The sequence below is a fragment of the Leopardus geoffroyi genome, chromosome B2 (assembly GCF_018350155.1).
Source record: "Leopardus geoffroyi isolate Oge1 chromosome B2, O.geoffroyi_Oge1_pat1.0, whole genome shotgun sequence".
In the NCBI taxonomy this organism is placed as follows: Eukaryota; Metazoa; Chordata; class Mammalia; order Carnivora; family Felidae; genus Leopardus; species Leopardus geoffroyi.
The window spans coordinates 100,273,153-100,290,870 of NC_059332.1; the positions used below are offsets into that span (position 1 = coordinate 100,273,153).

The 17,718-nt window shown below is 42.2% G+C and overlaps 1 protein-coding gene and 1 long non-coding RNA gene across 3 annotated transcripts in view; one reads left to right on the forward strand and one right to left on the reverse strand.

Moving 5' to 3' along the window:
* SLC16A10 (solute carrier family 16 member 10) overlaps positions 1–16,923 on the forward strand; it is a 109,237-nt gene extending 92,314 nt beyond the window's left edge. The window contains exons 4-6 of the mRNA XM_045499298.1: positions 4,562–4,705; positions 13,048–13,276; positions 16,295–16,923. Of these exons, the coding sequence (XP_045355254.1) occupies positions 4,562–4,705; positions 13,048–13,276; positions 16,295–16,527 (606 nt within the window). The 3' untranslated portion in view covers positions 16,528–16,923. The remainder of the gene's footprint in view (positions 1–4,561; positions 4,706–13,047; positions 13,277–16,294) is intronic.
* The window catches only part of LOC123608865, a 60,382-nt gene that overhangs the window by 13,448 nt on the left and 29,216 nt on the right, over positions 1–17,718 (reverse strand). Inside the window, exons 3-5 of one of the 2 annotated variants that reach the window (XR_006717479.1) lie at positions 11,669–11,743; positions 4,526–4,679; positions 4,108–4,171 (exon numbers count right to left, since the gene is read on the reverse strand). This is a non-coding gene — a long non-coding RNA (uncharacterized LOC123608865). The remainder of the gene's footprint in view (positions 1–4,107; positions 4,172–4,525; positions 4,680–11,668; positions 11,744–17,718) is intronic. The other variant, XR_006717480.1, reaches the window with a different exon arrangement.

Here is a 17,718-nt window from a genome sequence, read left to right on the forward strand (position 1 = left end):
ACATAATTATATTCTACGTGCCTTAAATCAGGTTATTCATTTTCTTCGGAATTGAGCTGGAATCCATCTTTCCACTTTGTCTAATTTCACTTACCGAGAGTGATAAAGGCCTGGAGGAATAAGCCAGTTTGAGGTCACCTTTATCAACGGCTACCTTATCTTTGCAGCCACAAGTGGATTTCTTAGACCAGCACCGTTCAATAGAAATGTAATGTAAGCCATATAATTTATAATGTTCTACTTTCCATAGTTCAAAAAAATTTTTTTTATGTCCATTTATTTTTGAGAGAGACATTGTGTGAGTGGGGAGAGGGGCAGAGAGAGAGAGAGAGACACAGTATCCGAAGCAGGGCTTCCAGGCTCCGAGCTGTCAGCACAGAGCCCGATGCGGGCCTCAAACCCACCAACCGCGAGGTCATGCCCTGAGCCGAAGTCGGACACCCAACCTACTGAGCCACGCAGGCGTCCCTCTACTTCCCATATTTAAAAGAATTAAAAACAGGGGCGTCCGGGCAGCTCATTCGGTTAAGCATTGACTTCAGCGCAGGTCATGATCTCACAGCTCGTGAGCTCAAGCCCTATGTCGGGCTCTGTGCTGACAGCTCAGAGCCTGGAGCCTGCTTCAAATTCTGGGTCTCTGCCTCTCTCTGCCCCTACCCTGCTCATGCTGTTTCTCTCTCTCTCTCTCTCTCTCTCTCTCTCTCTCTCTCTCTCTGAAAACTAAATAAACATTAAAAAAATTAACAACAAATGAAAGTAGTTTCATGATATATACAATATATTTTATTTAATGTAGCCAAAATATTATTTCAACATGGAATCAATTTTTAAATTATTGAGATATTTTGCATGTTTTCCACTAAGTCTTCTAAATTTTCTGTATTTTGCACTTCGAGCACATCTCAATTTGAAGTAGCTACTTTTTAAGTGCTCAGTAGCCTCTGTGTGGCTAGCAGCTACCACATTGAACAGCACAGTGTTAACAGCGTGTGTGTAAGGAGGCAGCTGGAAGTGAGGCTGCAGTAGCAAAGCTTTTATCTATTAAAGCAGGAGCGGGAGCTTTATCCTGAAGGCTGTGGGAACCGTCAAAGGATCTCAGAGACGTGTTTTTCGTTTTGAACTTAATCTGGTGGTCTCAGAGAATTTAAAGATGCAGGAGTGGGGGGCTCAAGCCAGAAGCATGCTAGGAGGCTGTTGTTGTCTAAGTGAGTGATGGGAGCCCGAACTGAAACACAGGGAACACAGACCAAAGGAAGTGTGTCTGAGAGGGGGAGGAGGTAAAATCATCAGAATTTGGCAGTGACTCCTGGATCTGCAGTCTAGGATGCTTTTCAGGTTTCTCCCTTGGAGAGTTGGGCAAAAAGTAGTAGTGGAGGGAAGGCATGTTGTGAGGGGGAGAGGAGTTCAGCATGAGTCATGTTCACTTTGAGGTGTCTTTGGAACAGACGGGTAGATAGGCCTAGGGTGACGTGCAGGAGTTTATACAACAGAATGTGTAGCCTTAGAAGCTAGAAAGGCTGGGTAGGAACATTCAATTCTTAAGGTGCCAATGAAAACTTTAGGCAATAACAAGAATGGGATATAAGGCGGAGGTCATCAAGGACAGCTTTATAGAAAAGGTGGGATTTGAGCAGAGTCTTAAAGAATGGGTAGGATTCAGAAAGTCAAAGAAGAGACAGCAGAAATGTAGAGAGGTAAGAAAGTATGAGATGTGTGTAAGCAACACTATTTGAATAAACCTGTCCCGCTGGGCCAGATGGGATTAGGGCTGAGATCAAAGCCAGCCTAATGCAGTTTGCAGACTGGCATGGGGTTGGATCCTGCTGTGTTGTAAATTTAAGGTAGGTGCCAACATTTCCACAAAAAATTTCTGACTTCCCTTTAAAATAAAAGGGGGCTTGGAGTATGTGTTCCCTCTCTTCAGGAAATCTCTTTCATTCCTTCATGCTACTTGCCTGAGTCCTGTAGATATTTGAGTTTTCTGCTTTTGAGTCAAGGATCAATAGGTAATAAAGGCACAAAGACGACTGGTGACAGGTTATGAAGGGCTTTTAATACCAAACCGAATATAAATGTCAGTGGTGGGTAACTAATGGATGAGGGATTGATCAGATTAAAGTCCTGTTTAGAAGAATTATTCCGGAGCAGTGTGGAAATAGAGAAGTTAGGGAGGAGAGTTACCAGTTTGGGAAGGGAAAAGACAGAGTGATGGTGTTGGCATATCCAAGTGGGCCTAAAAATGTGAAATGAAAGTCTCTTAAGAAGACCTCATCCCTACAGGCTACTAGGAACACTTGGGAATCAATGGGCCATTGAGTTTGCTGGGTAATTTGCTTTGCAGGCTTCTAGAATTCAGGCCAAAGTTTGGTATAGGGAACGGCAAGTCTGATTGTTTGAAACAACTGTTGGGGTTAGTTAAAACATCTCTGCGATTGCAAAGAAAACAGTGGGAGTAGAGACATGCTTTTTTTCCTTGTGAGCACAGATAAATGATCATTGAGAAAAGGGATAAGATAAGATCCCTAAGATAGGGATGAAACTTGGGGGCTGTGGGAGCAAAGCTTATGTTAGTGGGTGCTGAGTTGCTGTGTATTTTTCTTTCACCCAGTGTAACAACTGCCTGGCCACACTTCCTTTTAAAACATAGTCAGGTTGTTGTTTTACAGTCATTAAGTACACTGCAAATAGAGGGAAAAGGTCCTTGAAAAAAGATAGGCTAAAATTGGGTGCCTGGTGCCTGGGTGGCTCAGTCATATAACCAACTGATTCTTCTTTTTTTTTTTTTTTAAATGTTTATTTATTTTTGAGAGAGACAGAGACAGAAAGAGGGACACACAGAATCCAAAGCAGGCTCCAGGCTCTGAGCTGACAGCACAGAGGCTGATGCGGGGCTTGCACTTACGAACCGTGAGATCATGACCTGAGCTGAAGTCGGACACTTAACTGAGCCACCCAGGTCAGGTGCCCCAACCAACTGATTCTTGATTTCAGCCCAGGTCATGATCACATGGTTGGTTGGTTGGTCATGACATCAAGCCCTGCGTCGAGTTCTGCATTGAGCGTGGAGCCTGCCTGGAATTGTCTCTCTCCCTCCCTCACTGCCCCTCCCCTGCTCGCACGTACACTGTCTCAAAATAAATAAACTTTAAAAGAAGGCTAAAATTAAAATTTTCAGTTATAAATAAGGTCTGAGGATCTAATTATATTGTTGATTATAGTTGGCAACAGTGTATTGTATAACTGAAATTTGCAAGAGAATAGAAAGGGTTCTCACCCTCCTCCCCCCAAAAAGGTAAATATGTTAGGTGATAGATGTATTAACTAATTTGATGGGGGGGGGGGATCTTTTTACAATGGATATGTGTATCAGTGATAGGTTGTATATTTTATTTTATTTAAAAAAATTTTTTTTCAACGTTTATTTATTTTTGGGACAGAGAGAGGCAGAGCATGAACGGGGGAGGGGCAGAGAGAGAGGGAGACACAGAATCGGAAACAGGCTCCAGGCTCTGAGCCATCAGCCCAGAGCCCGACGCGGGGCTCGAACTCACGGACCGCGAGATCGTGACCTGGCTGAAGTCGGATGCTTAACCGACTGCGCCACCCAGGCGCCCCATGGTTGTATATTTTAAATACTTGAGGGGCGCCTGGGTGGCTCAGTCGGTTAAGCGTCCGACTTCAGCTCAGGTCATGATCTCGCGGTCCGTGGGTTCGAGCCCCGCATCAGGCTCTGTGCTGACAGCTCAGAGCCTGGAGCCTGTTTCAGATCCTGTGTCTCCCTCTTTCTCTGACCCTCCCCTGTTCATGCTCTCTCTCTCTCTGTCTCAAAAATAAATAAATGTTAAAAAAAAAAAAATTTTTTTTAAAATAAAAAATAAAAAAATAAATAAATACTTGAGGTACTATTGCTATCTCCATTTTACAGACAAGGCAACTGAGGACCTAGAGGTTAAGAAATTACTCAAGGTCACAAGGCTGATAAGGGATGGAACCAAGACTTGAACCCATGCAGTCTAAGAGGCTTTTCTCTTAACCGCTGTGTTAAACTGTGTATCTGTCTGTTCTGATGTCACACAGATAGGCAAATTCACAGGTAGGGAACCTTACTTCTGCTTTATCCTGGAAGCTCCACTCCAGCTGTTTCAGGAGTGTCAGTTTGGTTCAGGTCCTCCTACAAGAGATAAAACTGTCTTAAATAGCCTGTAAGGAGAACAGATAATTGGGTCCTGGGGTGACCTTGAGAGGAGAAGGCCATATGGCGTGTTCAAAGTATGTTCTCTTCCTTTAGCTAATGGCTCAAGGTTAACTTATAAAATGTACATTCGTCATTTTTTTGAAATAGGACCTCTCCTAACAATTCTTCTTTTGTGCAAGCTAAATCATGTTAGCTTTGTCTTCGTATGTTCTGACGAACAATTATCACAGAAGAAATTGTATAAATATTTGGAATTGGAAGGGGGTGAGAATCCATAACATTGTGGAGACACAAAGGCATTTTGTGTCAAAACTTGTCAGTTTTTCCTACCGTATTTAGTGTTGCTTCTTTCTTGATGGTCCACAGATGAAATATGTGAATGAAAGATTTCAAGATGGAAAAAATAAAGAGGTGGTTCTCATGTGCATTGGCATCACTTCAGGAGTCGGACGGCTGCTCTTTGGCCGGATCGCAGATTATATGCCTGGTGTGAAGAAGGTTTACCTTCAGGTACTTTCTTAAGCTGCTTTTCCCCCAGCAGAATTATCTTTGTCACCTCATGTCTCATTATACGTATGTATGTGTTTGCTTAAATTCTTCCGTAAAAATTACAAATGTTTTCTAGAACCTAACTTCTACCAGCAGTTTTTCAAGGCCAAACTCAGTTATGAATTTTGGGTTTTCAACATGAGAAATTGGTGATCACACAACAAGCTTACTTGTTTTGTCATGGCACTCCACCAAATCAAGATGGTTTTTGCCCACTGCTTTTTCTAAGAAGAATGTTTTATTTTTGGCACAGTTCTCATAGTCATGTGCCTTTTGCACCACCTTGTGAAATTCAGGGGCCTGTTTCTTTTGAACTTTTTTACTGCAGATTGCCTCCTGGGTGTTGAGGGCTGTGCACTACACAAATGCTAATTCCAAGCTCACACGGACACTCACTTGACAAGCACTTAAATGACTCCTCCGTGCCAGACACTGTGCTAAATGCTGCGGATGAAGCATGAAACATGGTCTGTGCCCTCAGTTAGTCGCTAATGGTCTCATGGGGAGACAGCGTTGCAGCAAAGTGGAATAATGGCTATGCTAGACGGGTGCTAGAAACATAGGCACCAACTATCTGAATCACTAGTGAGGCTCTGAGCAGGCTTCCTGGGCTGGTGTGGTATTAAGAGGTGAGTGGCGGTCAGAAAGAGAAGGAAGATAGAGAAGTGTGTTCCAAGCAGAGGAAACCACATGGGCAAAGAGGTGGAGGTGTGACATAGTATATTATGTCTGCAAAACTGAGTGTTTGAATGGAATAAAGGGAGAGTGATAAACTGACTGGCTGGGGGGCGGGGGGGGGGGGGAGGGGGTGGGGAGAGGCAGGAGCTGGGTTAGGAGAAGGATGACACTATCCTGAAATCTACCAGGAGCCACTAGAGGGTTTTAACCGAGGGAGTGACATGACAGGAGTTGTATTTTATTAAGCTTAATGCAGTGGCTGTGAAGGGTGGATGACGTGGGAGGGCAGGAGCTCAGGCAGTCACAAAAGGCTACATGTTGTGCAGCTCTGTTTTGGTGGAGTGGCCAGAATAGGCAGTGCCACAGAGACAGAGTGGATTCCTGGTGGCCCGGGCCTGGCGGGGGGGGGGGGGGGGGGGGGGATGGGGGGGGCTGTGGGGAGTAACTGCTACAGGCTATGGGGGTTCTTCCTGGGGTGATATATTCCAAGGTTAGGCAGTAGTGATAGTTGTACAACTTTGTAAATTCAGTAAAATGTACTGAATTATTTACTTTAAATGGGTGAATTTTATGGTATGTGAATTTATCTCTATCAAGCTGTTATTAAAAACAACAACAACAACAACAGAGTGGAAGCAGGGGTACTAGCTGGAGACCATTGAAGCAGTCTAGGCAGGAGGAACCAAGGCAGAAACACTGGAATCAAACAGCAGTAAAATAGGGATATGGGAGTAAGAGTTTGATGGAGCCACCAACGCTGGGTCTGAGATTTGTGGCTCCGGTAACAGAATGGATGGTGTGCTATTGTGTTTAAGATGAGTCATTTCAGTAAATCGGAGTAAGATGTGGAGTTCACTTTTGCCATGTTAAATTTTTGGTGCTCACGGGAGAGCCATGTTGTGTCTAGAGCTCCTGAGAGAGCCCGAGGGACCTGTGGGGCTTCGGCATTCGTGGGCTGTATGGGTAAGTGGAGGACGAGGGGTGTGCATAAAGACTGAAGGGAGCGGCCAGCTTAGTGGGAAAGAAGCAGGGCACAGAGTGTTTCAGGGACAGCAGTGGTCAGCAGTGTCAGTAGCTAGTGACAGGGCAAGCACATTAAAGGCCAAAAGGTTTTCATTGCGTTTAGCAACAGAGTTTCAGTGGCATGGCAGGTGCTAAAGACTGATCATGATTAGCTGAGAAAATGGAAACGTAGACTACCTTGCCCAAAAGCTTGGCTGTGGGAGGAGAGTGAAGGGGAGCCCGGGGAAGGGGGCAATTTGGGATTGGAGAACTGAGCGTGCCAGCTCACTGTATAGATGGGAGGCAGTATTTGAGCTGGGCTTTGAAGTAGAGCTGGGATTTAGGTGCAGGAAAATGATTGGAAAAGGCATTCATTACAGATAAAGAAGCTTCCATTAGATGATTTGAAATAACCCAGCCGCCATTTATTGAGTACTTCCATGTGCCAGACAATGAACTAAGTGCCCCACATGCAATCTCCCTTGTTCCTTGCACCAGCCCTAAGAGGAAAGTATCGTTGTTATTTCCACTCAGAGGTACAAACCCTAAGGAACAGAGGCTGACTCACTGTGGGTGTCTGTGTGGAGGTCCCGGCAGCCAGCTGCAGAAAGGAGTCTGGTCACATAGCAGAAGGGAGAGTAGACAGCTGGTAGAGTGCTACTTTTACAAGTATTTACTGTATTATGATCGTTCCCCCCTTTTTTAGGACCTAACTGTGGGTATTCTTGTGGAACATTTGGTTTTGTTCTCAAGTGTCAAGAGAACCCTCTAATGGACATTCGATGCATTACAGACTTAAAAATACTTATTTTGAGAAAGAGCACACAAGCAGGGAGGGGAGGGGCAAAGAGAGAGAGGGAGAGAGAGAGAATCCTAAGTAGGCTCTACACTGTCAGTGCAGAGCCTGACATGGGGCTTGAACTCACACACTGTGAAATCACGACCTGAGCCGAAATCAAGAGTCAGACACTTAACTGACTGAGCCACCCAGGCGCCCCTGTATTACAGACTTTCAGCTTCCTTTCATTCATGCAAAGGATTGTGTCTACTGTGCTCCAGCCTAGACCTTGGTGGGGTGATACAAACAAGACACACGTGGTCCCTGAGTTCCTGGAGCAATACTGGAGGCAGGAAAAATGAAGAACTCAGGAAGACAGGGAGAGTGACAAGGGAAGAGGTTGGAAAGCTAGGAGGGGCCAGATTATACAGGGCCTTGAAAGTCAAATTGAAGACATTTTGCTTTAAGTGTTGTGGGTCTTTGTTGGAGAATGAAGTGGTCTGATTTCACATTTTAAGTCACTGTGGTTGTTCTGTCTCTGGAGGATAGATTACTGGGGTGGAAGCAGTAATCCATTCTCCACAGCAGCATATGCTGAGTCACGAGTGACATGACTGCATTTCAGAGAGCCTGTGAAGGAGAAAAAAGGCCTTCAGTGTGTCCTGTGTGTCCTGTGGCTGCTGGGAGTGCGCTCCTCCTGTGAACACAGTGGCACAGGAGCCAACACAGGCCTTGCCTGTGTGGCTACTGGACTCACTCCTTTGTATCACTCCCCTCCTCTGTCTCTCCTTTTTCCTGGCTTCCCTGCCCACCTGCCAACCATTCGGTGTGGCTTTTGATTCTTGGCTGTTCTCTGCTGTTGCCAGCTCCAGCTCTGTTTGCTTCCTCCTCTTTCTCTTTCCCTCAATGGCTGGCTGCCTTTTGGCCTAGCCTTTAAAAGTTGGAATGCTCCCACTTCTTACCTTGCTGTCGTTGGTGGTGCAGACATGCCCACTGCCTGCTTTTGTCTGTTATAGCCCAACTCCTCCCTGTCTCCTAGCAGCTGGGCACAGATCACACCTCACAGCCTCCCACACGGTCTAATTTCTGGTCACAGGCATCTTAGGTTTGGGAGGCTGCGCAGCAGAAAAGCACACAGGCTCTGGAGACACGAGTTCAGCCCAGTCCTTGCACCAGCCGTGTTCAGAACTGGCAGAGGGCTGTGGTAAGGATTCATGGTGACAGCTTATGTAAAGTGCCAGCCCAGAGTGGAGGATTAATGCATCCTTCCTTTTATTGTGTGGTTGGCGAGGGGCAGACGGGGGAGAATCCCAAGCAGGCTCCAAACTGCCAGCACAGAGCCCAACGCAGGGCTCGAACTCACGAATCCGTGAGATCATGACCTGAGCCAAAATCAAGAGTCAGATGCTTAACCAACTAAGCAACCCAGGCGTCCCCTTTTTATTTCATCAAATACTGAAGCAAATCCTGATTTGGGACAGATCTTAAGAAAGGAGACTTTGGTTATCCTGAACTAGAGATCTTTGCTTATAGATCACTTAGCTTATAGATCACTCACATTTTGCTTAAGAGTTCTGAATTTAAACTCTATCAAGGTCCTGGTTTCCAGGTATTTTCAGCTAACATTTTGTTTTTTAAGTTTATCATTTCTTTTGAGAGAGAGAGGGACAGAGAGAGAGAGCACAAGGCAGGGGGGAGGAACAGAGAGAGGGAGAGAGAGAGAATCCGCACTGTCAGCACAGAGCCCAACATGGGGCTCAGACTGATGAACTGTGAGATCATGACCTGAGCCGAAATCAAGAGTCAGACACTTAACTGAGCCACCCAGGAGCCCCCAGCCTAACAGTTTTAAATGCTGAAGAGATGACTGAATTGCATTATATGGAATTATAATGGTGAAAGGCTTTCTGCTCTGGGTTCCTAGCCAGAGGCCCTGAAAGTCTGGAAACTTTATATTGAATAAATTTGTAGGAGCAACACTTGAACCTAACTCTGGCCAGCTTTATGTCTGCCTCTGAAAATGCCTCCTGCTTATTCAGGTGCAGCTCATTTTTCCTCTTGAGCTATACTTAGATTCCTGAGCAGAACTTAAACTGACATTTCTCCAAGAATGTTCTCTTTGTGATAGAAATAGGGAAGGGTAATATAAAAAAAACAATTTTTTTTTTGTTCTTAAAGTATGTAAACTAACTCAAGCAAGGGGTTATTCTTCTAAAGCCTATAATATTGTGACAGAAGATATTTCCTTGGATGGTTTTAAGAAAACAAAAGCAAGAAATACATCTCAACTGTCAATGCCTTATTAAATTAAATGTCATTGCCAGAGATTAGAGGAGAATTAGGAGCCTCTGAATACCTTATTTAAATCTAACCAGAGTTGCTGTGTTTGAGGAGAGGAAAACACAGCAGTAATACTGTAGTAATACTAAATTTATTCATCTTTCAAAATGGGGCATCTACAAATCAATAGTTGATGTATGGATCAATATATTTTTTAATAGGTTTAATTTATTTAGCAATCTCTACACCTAACATGGGGCTCAAACTCACAACCCGGAGATCAAGAGTTGCACGCTCTTCTGACTGGGCCAGGCAGGTACCCCTGGATCAGTACTTATTTGGGGAAGTGATGAAGTATGGAACCTCTCATATGAACAGTTTGCAAGCTATTTTCTGAGAAATGCTAAGGAATAAATGTGTAAATTCCTGTGAACTCCATTCTTAAAGAAAAACCAAGAAATTTTACTTTTAAATAAGAATTTCTATTTAAGTTATTAAAATTTAACAGTTTCAAATAATAACTAACAATTACTGCCAAGTAATTAAAAAAGAAGATAATATAGTTTGGATTGAGGAGAACTTGTAGTCAGGTAAAGTATTAAGAAATGATATGGTTCGGGGCGCCTGGGTGGCGCAGTCGGTTAAGCGTCCGACTTCAGCCAGGTCGCGATCTCGCGGTCCGTGAGTTCGAGCCCCGCGTCGGGCTCTGGGCTGATGGCTCAGAGCCTGGAGCCTGTTTCCGATTCTGTGTCTCCCTCTCTCTCTGCCCCTCCCCCGTTCATGCTCTGTCTCTCTCTGTCCCAAAAATAAATAAACGTTGAAAAAAAAAAAAAAAAAAAGAAATGATATGGTTCAAATATATAGTAATAAATTCGAAACTCTTAAGTGAATGATTTTTTACAAAACTAACCAAAGAACAAAAATTGCAAGGGGCCAATGATGTATAGAAAAATCAGGATAACCACCAAAAGTAAAGCACCTGGGTCTCATGTTACATAAGTTTGTCCAAGAAAAACATTCATTTATTGAGCACAGTTGACTTTGTGCCAAGTAGTATGCTAGGGTTTCACTAATTCACTCTGGTTCTCTTATCTTGGAAGAGATTTGTACTAAACAAAATAGTAAAAGAATAGGAAACATTCAAAGAAAAGAATATTCTTGAAAGCTAACACATAGCATAGTTACAGTGGCATGGTTGTGAATGTTTGGTCTGTGGCAATGTGGCCCCACAGTGTCCTGAAGTTTTATTGTAGATCCTCTGGAGTTTGTGATAATAGAGATAAGTTTCTAAGATTCAAATGACTTTCCATGTTTATCTCCTTTTATGTTTTGCAGGTAGAGTTAAAAAATGTATATACAATTAAGACTATTTAAAGTATGGTTATTTTATCAATAACTCCTGAAATCTTTACCTACTTATGAATTTCAACCCACTTTCTACATTTTGATTTATTTTTAGATCTGTTTGTATAGATGGGAAGCATCAGGAAGCCTTTTTACTGGCTCAAGGTCACAGAATGCTGGAACATGGTCTTGTTCCTCTGGGCCTTTAGTTCCTTCCAACCTATCAGGCTGCAAGCCCAATAATATCCATGCAAGAAATTCTGTACGTGGTTTCATTGAAGTTGGGGTAGAGACGAAGATGTTTAAGTAGAAAATAAAAAAATCAGGAGAATGGGAGATTGTGTTCTTTGGGAAATGTGAGTGCCAGGCTTATTTTTCAACAACCAACTCGGAGTCTTATACTAATCATTATACCATAAAGCCATGTTTTAACCATGAAGAAAAGTTTTCAGTTGCATGGTGTGATGGTGTCGAAAAGAGATCTAACCTGGAGTTTGAAACTTTTTTCAAGAGCATGTTTCTTATTGTGGGGTCAGTGGACCACTTGTATTAAAGTCATCTGGAGAGCTTGGCCAGACTGCTATTCCTGTATCCCTACACTCAGTCTGCAGCTTCAGGAACTCCTCAGGTAATCCTGATGTGTACTAGGTTGTGAGGGGCTGCCCTGAGGTGAGCTACCGAGCTTGGTACGCTGTAGGTGTGCCTAGTGGGTCCTAGGAAAAACAGAATAGGCAAAGATGGTAATCCAGATGGCTGCTTCATGGTCTTTCCCTTCCCCCCCACCCCCTGTCATTGAAGGGTATCCTCTAGGAACAGTAGTTCCTTCTGCTCTCTACTACTACCTGTGTAGACCAAGGGTTCCAGGATGGGCACGTTTGGGCGCATTACTACCCCTCTTCCAGAATCACTATCTGCATCTGTAAAATGGGCACAATATCAGTATCCACTTCATAAAGTTGTTAGGAGATTATTAAAGTGCTTAGAACAGTGCCTGGCATTTAATAAACAATAAATGATAGCTGCTATTATATGCATATTTTTCAAAAGCTTGATGCATTTTGAAACATTTCTTCTGCTGCCTAGTGAATTGTCCAGTTTTAATTCGTTCTTTGCCTAAAGAAAGTTATTGAATGGTTTGCTTCTTTTTTTGTATTCACCATACTTGGAATATACAACTATGGCAACATCTAGAACACTTGATGTGCACTTGTTTCACGTGTTCATCTCCCCACAGCCCAAGGGTAGGGACCAGGTATTATTCACATAGCACACAGCACAGAGCTACCAAGTGGCAGGCAAAATTAAGTGTTCGGTTCTATTAACTACTCTAATGTTAAAATGAAAGTATTCCATGGCTCAAAGTATTTCCAAACCTTAACTCTGGAGGCTTAAATAGGATATACCTATGCTGTATCACCAGAAAACAGTGTTTGAAAGTATCATTTGTTAATCTTATTGATTTACACTATCAAGTAAAATAGGATTAGAAAATTTAGTTCTTCAATGTTATAGCAGAATAATGTTTTTCATTGCATATTATACATATTTCCTATGACCGTCAGAATTTAATTAGAATTTGAACAATCAAAATTCAGTACATATTTGTATAATACCTATCAAATCATAGTTACTTATTTTAGTCTCTCAGTTGGTCTGAATATCTGGAATATGTCTGGAATATTGGCAGGCAATGTATTCTAAATTATTTAAATATCTAAACCTTACATCATTGCATTCCCCGAATTGGAAGCTTTGTGATCTGATCTGATCTTGCTGGCATATTTTCCTTTTGCAAAGGACTAACACCAGTAGAGTATATATAATTTCAAAATCAGATGTTTAATGAATGCATTTGAGCCAATACTCAAAGAACAGATATTTATTGAGCGCTGACCAGGTGCAAGATTCTTAAACCTTAGAATATCTAGTCCAAAGAGGACTTGTACACATTCTGACCTCAAAGAACTTACAGGCTGGAGGGGAACGTAAATATGTAAAAATACTTACTTTATTCTTAATGGAAATTTTAAGAAAGTGCTAGGGGAACTTAGGGGAGATGATTATGGGGATTGATTACATAAAATCAAGGTGAATTGGGCCAGGGAGGCAACTCTTCCAGGGAGGAGTCAGTTAATATTCCTAGGCATGCATGTTGCTCAGTAATTGCAACATATACTTTTCCTGAGAGCAGAGTTGACATTGTGGTGGTGTCTTATTCTAGGTACTCTCCTTTTTCTTCATTGGTCTGATGTCCATGATGATTCCCCTGTGTGGTGTCTTTGGGGCCCTCATTGCTGTCTGTCTCATCATGGGTCTCTTCGATGGATGCTTCATTTCCATTATGGCTCCCATTGCCTTTGAGTTAGTTGGTGCCCAGGATGTTTCTCAAGCAATTGGATTTCTACTTGGATTCATGTCTATACCCATGACTGTGGGCCCACCTATTGCAGGTAAATGTAATGGTTCTCCAGTAATTATATGTAAAATATATTATGATTTATTGGTTGGTGGTCTTTTGCTTTTGTATGTGCCTTATTGATAACATTTTTAATAAGACCAGCTGTAAATGGCATGTTGAAAAAGTTTGCTGAGGAGTCTCTCTTATCCTTATTGATAATCTGACACACTCAGTAAAATGTGTAATTGCAATCTTCTGGGCTTTAAGCTTTTACAATTCCTGTATTTCACTTAATATGTGTTTTGGAGAAATGGGAACATGGTTTCTTTAAAAAAAAGAGGTGAAGATTCTAAAAGATTTCTAAATATGTATGCTTTGGGCAAGAGATCGTATCCCCCCTAGAAATAATTAATGAAAAATACCATTTAGTGGAAACAAATGTCCATCAGTGGATGAATGGACAAAATGTGGTGCAGCCATAACGGGATATTATTCGGCCAGAAAAAGGAATGAAGTATTGTACCAATACGTGCTACCAGGTGATGAACCTTGAGAACATTATGCTAAGTGAAAGAAGCACAAATACAAAAGGTCACATACTGTATGATTTTATTGATATGAAATATCCAGAATAGGTAAATCCACAGAGGCAGAGAGCAGATTGGTGGTTTCCAGGGGCTGGAGGGAAGGGGGAGTAGGGAATGACTGCTTAACGGGTATGGCATTTCCTTCTGGTGTGATAAAAATATCTGGGGACTAGATAGAGGTGGCGGTGATACAACACTGTGAATGTGGTAAGTGCCACAGAAATGGTTAATTTATGTTATGATGCATTTCACCTTTAGAAATCTTCTCAATAGCATAAAATTGTCTCATGTTCAATATCACTGGGGTGCCAGTGAATTATTAGATTAGAATTTGATAAAATTAGGATAAAATTCAAATGTATTTATTATCATTGGTGTTTGGCATGTAAGGGGCTCAGAGAAAGTTCATTCTCGTGTCCAGAATCGCACATATCTAGCAACTTTTCCCGCTGGGAACCTAGTCACGAATCAAGCACACAGAGTCACTAAAGGTCACAGTCTCCCTGTAGGAGGAGAACCCTCCAGCCCTTCTTCCCCTGCCTGCAGGTAATAGACTATTCACACTATTTTTACACCTTACAAACGTAGATTTCTAGGGTTTCCAAGTCAAAAGCAGATAATAAGCAGCACTTTGGTAGGAATGGTGTTTGCAACTAGAAATAACTGATGACAGACCAAGAATAAGGAGATAACTGGAAACTTCCTAAGTTGACAGAACAGCACCCAGCAACTGGCAGCAGAAAGCTCTTGACTCCTCAGGAGCTTCTGACGGATCATAGTATTACAGTCCAAACATGATGACTGGTGTTCATAAGGAAGGAAAGGGTCAGTATATAAGGAATATTCTGACTCAGAAGATAAGAAAATTGTAGATTTAGATATATTGTATATTTTATGTTTCTACCTAGAATAAATGCACACTTCATGTGTCGGTACTTGACAGATTTTCAGCTGTTTATTTAGAAAAGTCAGATACTCCATACAGTTTGTTCCCTGGACATTTCTGATAACTTAGGTCTTATGGTAAAAGTTACAAAAGTTTAAAAACACTAAGATGGGGCACCTGGGTGACTCATTTGCTTAAGTGTCCGACTCTTGGTTTTGGCTTGGGTCATGGTCTCGCGGTTTGTGGGTTCAAGCCTCACTGGGTTCTGCACGGACACTGAGGAGCCTGCTTGGGATTCTCTCTCTCTGCCCCTCCCCTGTGCGCGCGTGCACGCTCTATCTCTCTCGAAAATAAATAAATAAACGTTAAAAAAAAAAAAAACCACTAGGATAACTTTTAAAATCTGGATTTTGTGGGGTGTCTGGCTGGCTCAGTTGGTAGAGTATGTGACTCTTGATCTTGGGGTTATAAGTTCGAGCCCCATGTTGGGTGTAAAGGTTACTTAAAAAATAAAATCTAGGGGCGCCTGGGTGGCGCAGTCGGTTAAGCGTCCGACTTCAGCCAGGTCACGATCTCGCGGTCCGTGAGTTCGAGCCCCACGTCGGGCTCTGGGCTGATGGCTCAGAGCCTGGAGCCTGTTTCCGATTCTGTGTCTCCCTCTCTCTCTGCCCCTCCCCCGTTCATGCTCTGTCTCTCTCTGTCCCAAAAATAAATAAACGTTGAAAAAAAAAATTTTTTTTTAAAAATCTTAAAAAAAAATTTTTTTTAATGTTTTTATTTATTTTTGACAGAGAGAGACAGAGCACATGTGGGAGAGGAGTAGAGAGAGAGGGAGGCAGAATCTGAAGCAGGCTCCAGGCTGTAAGCTGTCAGCACAGAGCCCGACGGGGGGCTGGAACTAATGAACTACGAGATCATGACCTGAGCTGAAGTCAGACATTTTACCAACTAAGCCACCCAGGCACCCCAAGAATAAAATCTTTTTAAAAAAACCTGGATTTTGTTAGAGAAATTAGAAATAAGTATTCAAAATAACCGTTTTTAGAAGCAGAGCCCAAGGATCTATTAAAGTGCAAACATATATTCTTATGTTTTACTCCCACGTGCTGATAAATGTATGTAACAGTCTAACTTTTTCATCCTCTTAGATCTATAATTTTTGTTACGATTTCGGATCATAATTTTAAATATAGTTTCATGTTATTTCATAAACAAATAGGCCTAAGAAAGATGTGAAATGTAGACGTTGTAAGGACCATTACACCAAAGGTCAGAATACCCCAAATGGCCTTTGAATGGTTTCGAGAAAGCCAAAACTTGGTTGCAAATATTTTTTTCCATGTAATAACTTGGTATGAAAACCCATAGGTTTGTAGTCTGTGACGAGATTAAAGATCTAAGATCTTTTCCTTCCTCCTATCAGGAAAGGTTTTTACCTCAGACCCATTTCCTAGGCAATGTCTGATATTTGAGATGGTTGAACTAGTCCTGCTGAGATGAAGTTGTTAGCTTAGGAGGAGGCCATCAGTGTGATTGATCCGAGACCCCTAAAAGCCACACTTGGTTCTCTCTTGGTGACAGTTTTTTCCCTTCCCAGGGTTACTTCGTGACAAGCTGGGCTCCTACGATGTGGCATTCTACCTCGCTGGAATCCCTCCCCTTATTGGAGGTGCTGTCCTTTGTTTTATCCCATGGATCCACAGTAAGAAGCAAAGAGAGATTGGTAAAGCCACTGGAGGAGAAAAGATGGAGAAAATGTTGGAGAACCAGAACTCTCTGCTGTCAAGCTCACCTGGAATCTTTAAGAAAGAATCTGACTCTGTTATTTAATGTCTTATATACCTCCACCAGACTGGACTTGCTTTCGGAAGTTTAAGCAAGTTTCCCTTTTATATGAATTGCAAATTTCCTATTTTTTTAATTACATCTTAAGAATAGCACAATAATTGGGAAATAGAACCCTTATTACTACAAGAACCATTTCTGCCACTGAATAGCTAGCTGTTTGATATTTCCATGAGTTTGGGGGCAGAGACTATGGTATATGAAAACATGTCTGAAAGTCAAATATTAAGAGAATTGAAGCTATTCCAAAGCAACTTTGGAAACTGTGAATGCTAATAAGCTTATACAAATATTTAAAAATACCTCGGGGCGCCTGGGTGGCTCAGTTGGTTGAGCGTCCGACTTCGTTCGGCTCAGGTCGTGTTCTTGCTGTTCGTGGGTTCAAGCCCCGCATCAGGCTCTGTGCTGACAGCTCGGAGCCTGGAGCCTGCTTCGGATTCTGTGTCTCCCTCTCTCTGCCCCTCCCCTGCTTGCACTCTGTCTCTCTCTCTCTCAAAAATAAATAAATGTTTTTAAAAAAATTAAAAAAAAAATACCTCACGCTATACTGAAAGGGTTGCAATTTGGTTAGGACTGGAAATAACGTTTATCGTCTCACATGGTGTTTTTAGTTCTGGTATCTCCGTTTTAATTTCTTCTGCTATTTGGAAACTTTTTACCTTTAAGCCTGGATTCTAGATAATGTCAGACCTACCTAAACCTCAAGTCTATGTTAAAGTTGCTTGCCTGCTGTTAAGTAAGATATGAAATTAAGTTATCCTGACTTGCTTCAGTGTCAAGGGAACTTCTTGGTGCTGATGGTAACACTGTGTTCAGATTCAGTATATGTGAGATGAAAAGGATCCTGTTCATTAGGGCAGAGCAATTTGGAAATCAGGCACTTCTTCCACTTACTTTTTGTTCTCTTTTGGTTTGCAGTATGTTTTACTCAGGTAGCCAGAAACACCCCAAATTTCTGAAATTGTTTAAATTTTAACAAGAAAGTAAAATAGAATGAATGAAAGAGATTCTGGCAGTTTTAACATAGAATTTTTCTGGCTTCTGACTTTGTTGGCACTAGACTTGACATTTCAGCAGAGTCTTACCGAGCATGTTATCAAGTTGCAGTTTCAGGTGCAAATGGCGAAAAAAAATCTTTTAATCATGCAGAAGGTATTTCTGATGGAAATAATTGCT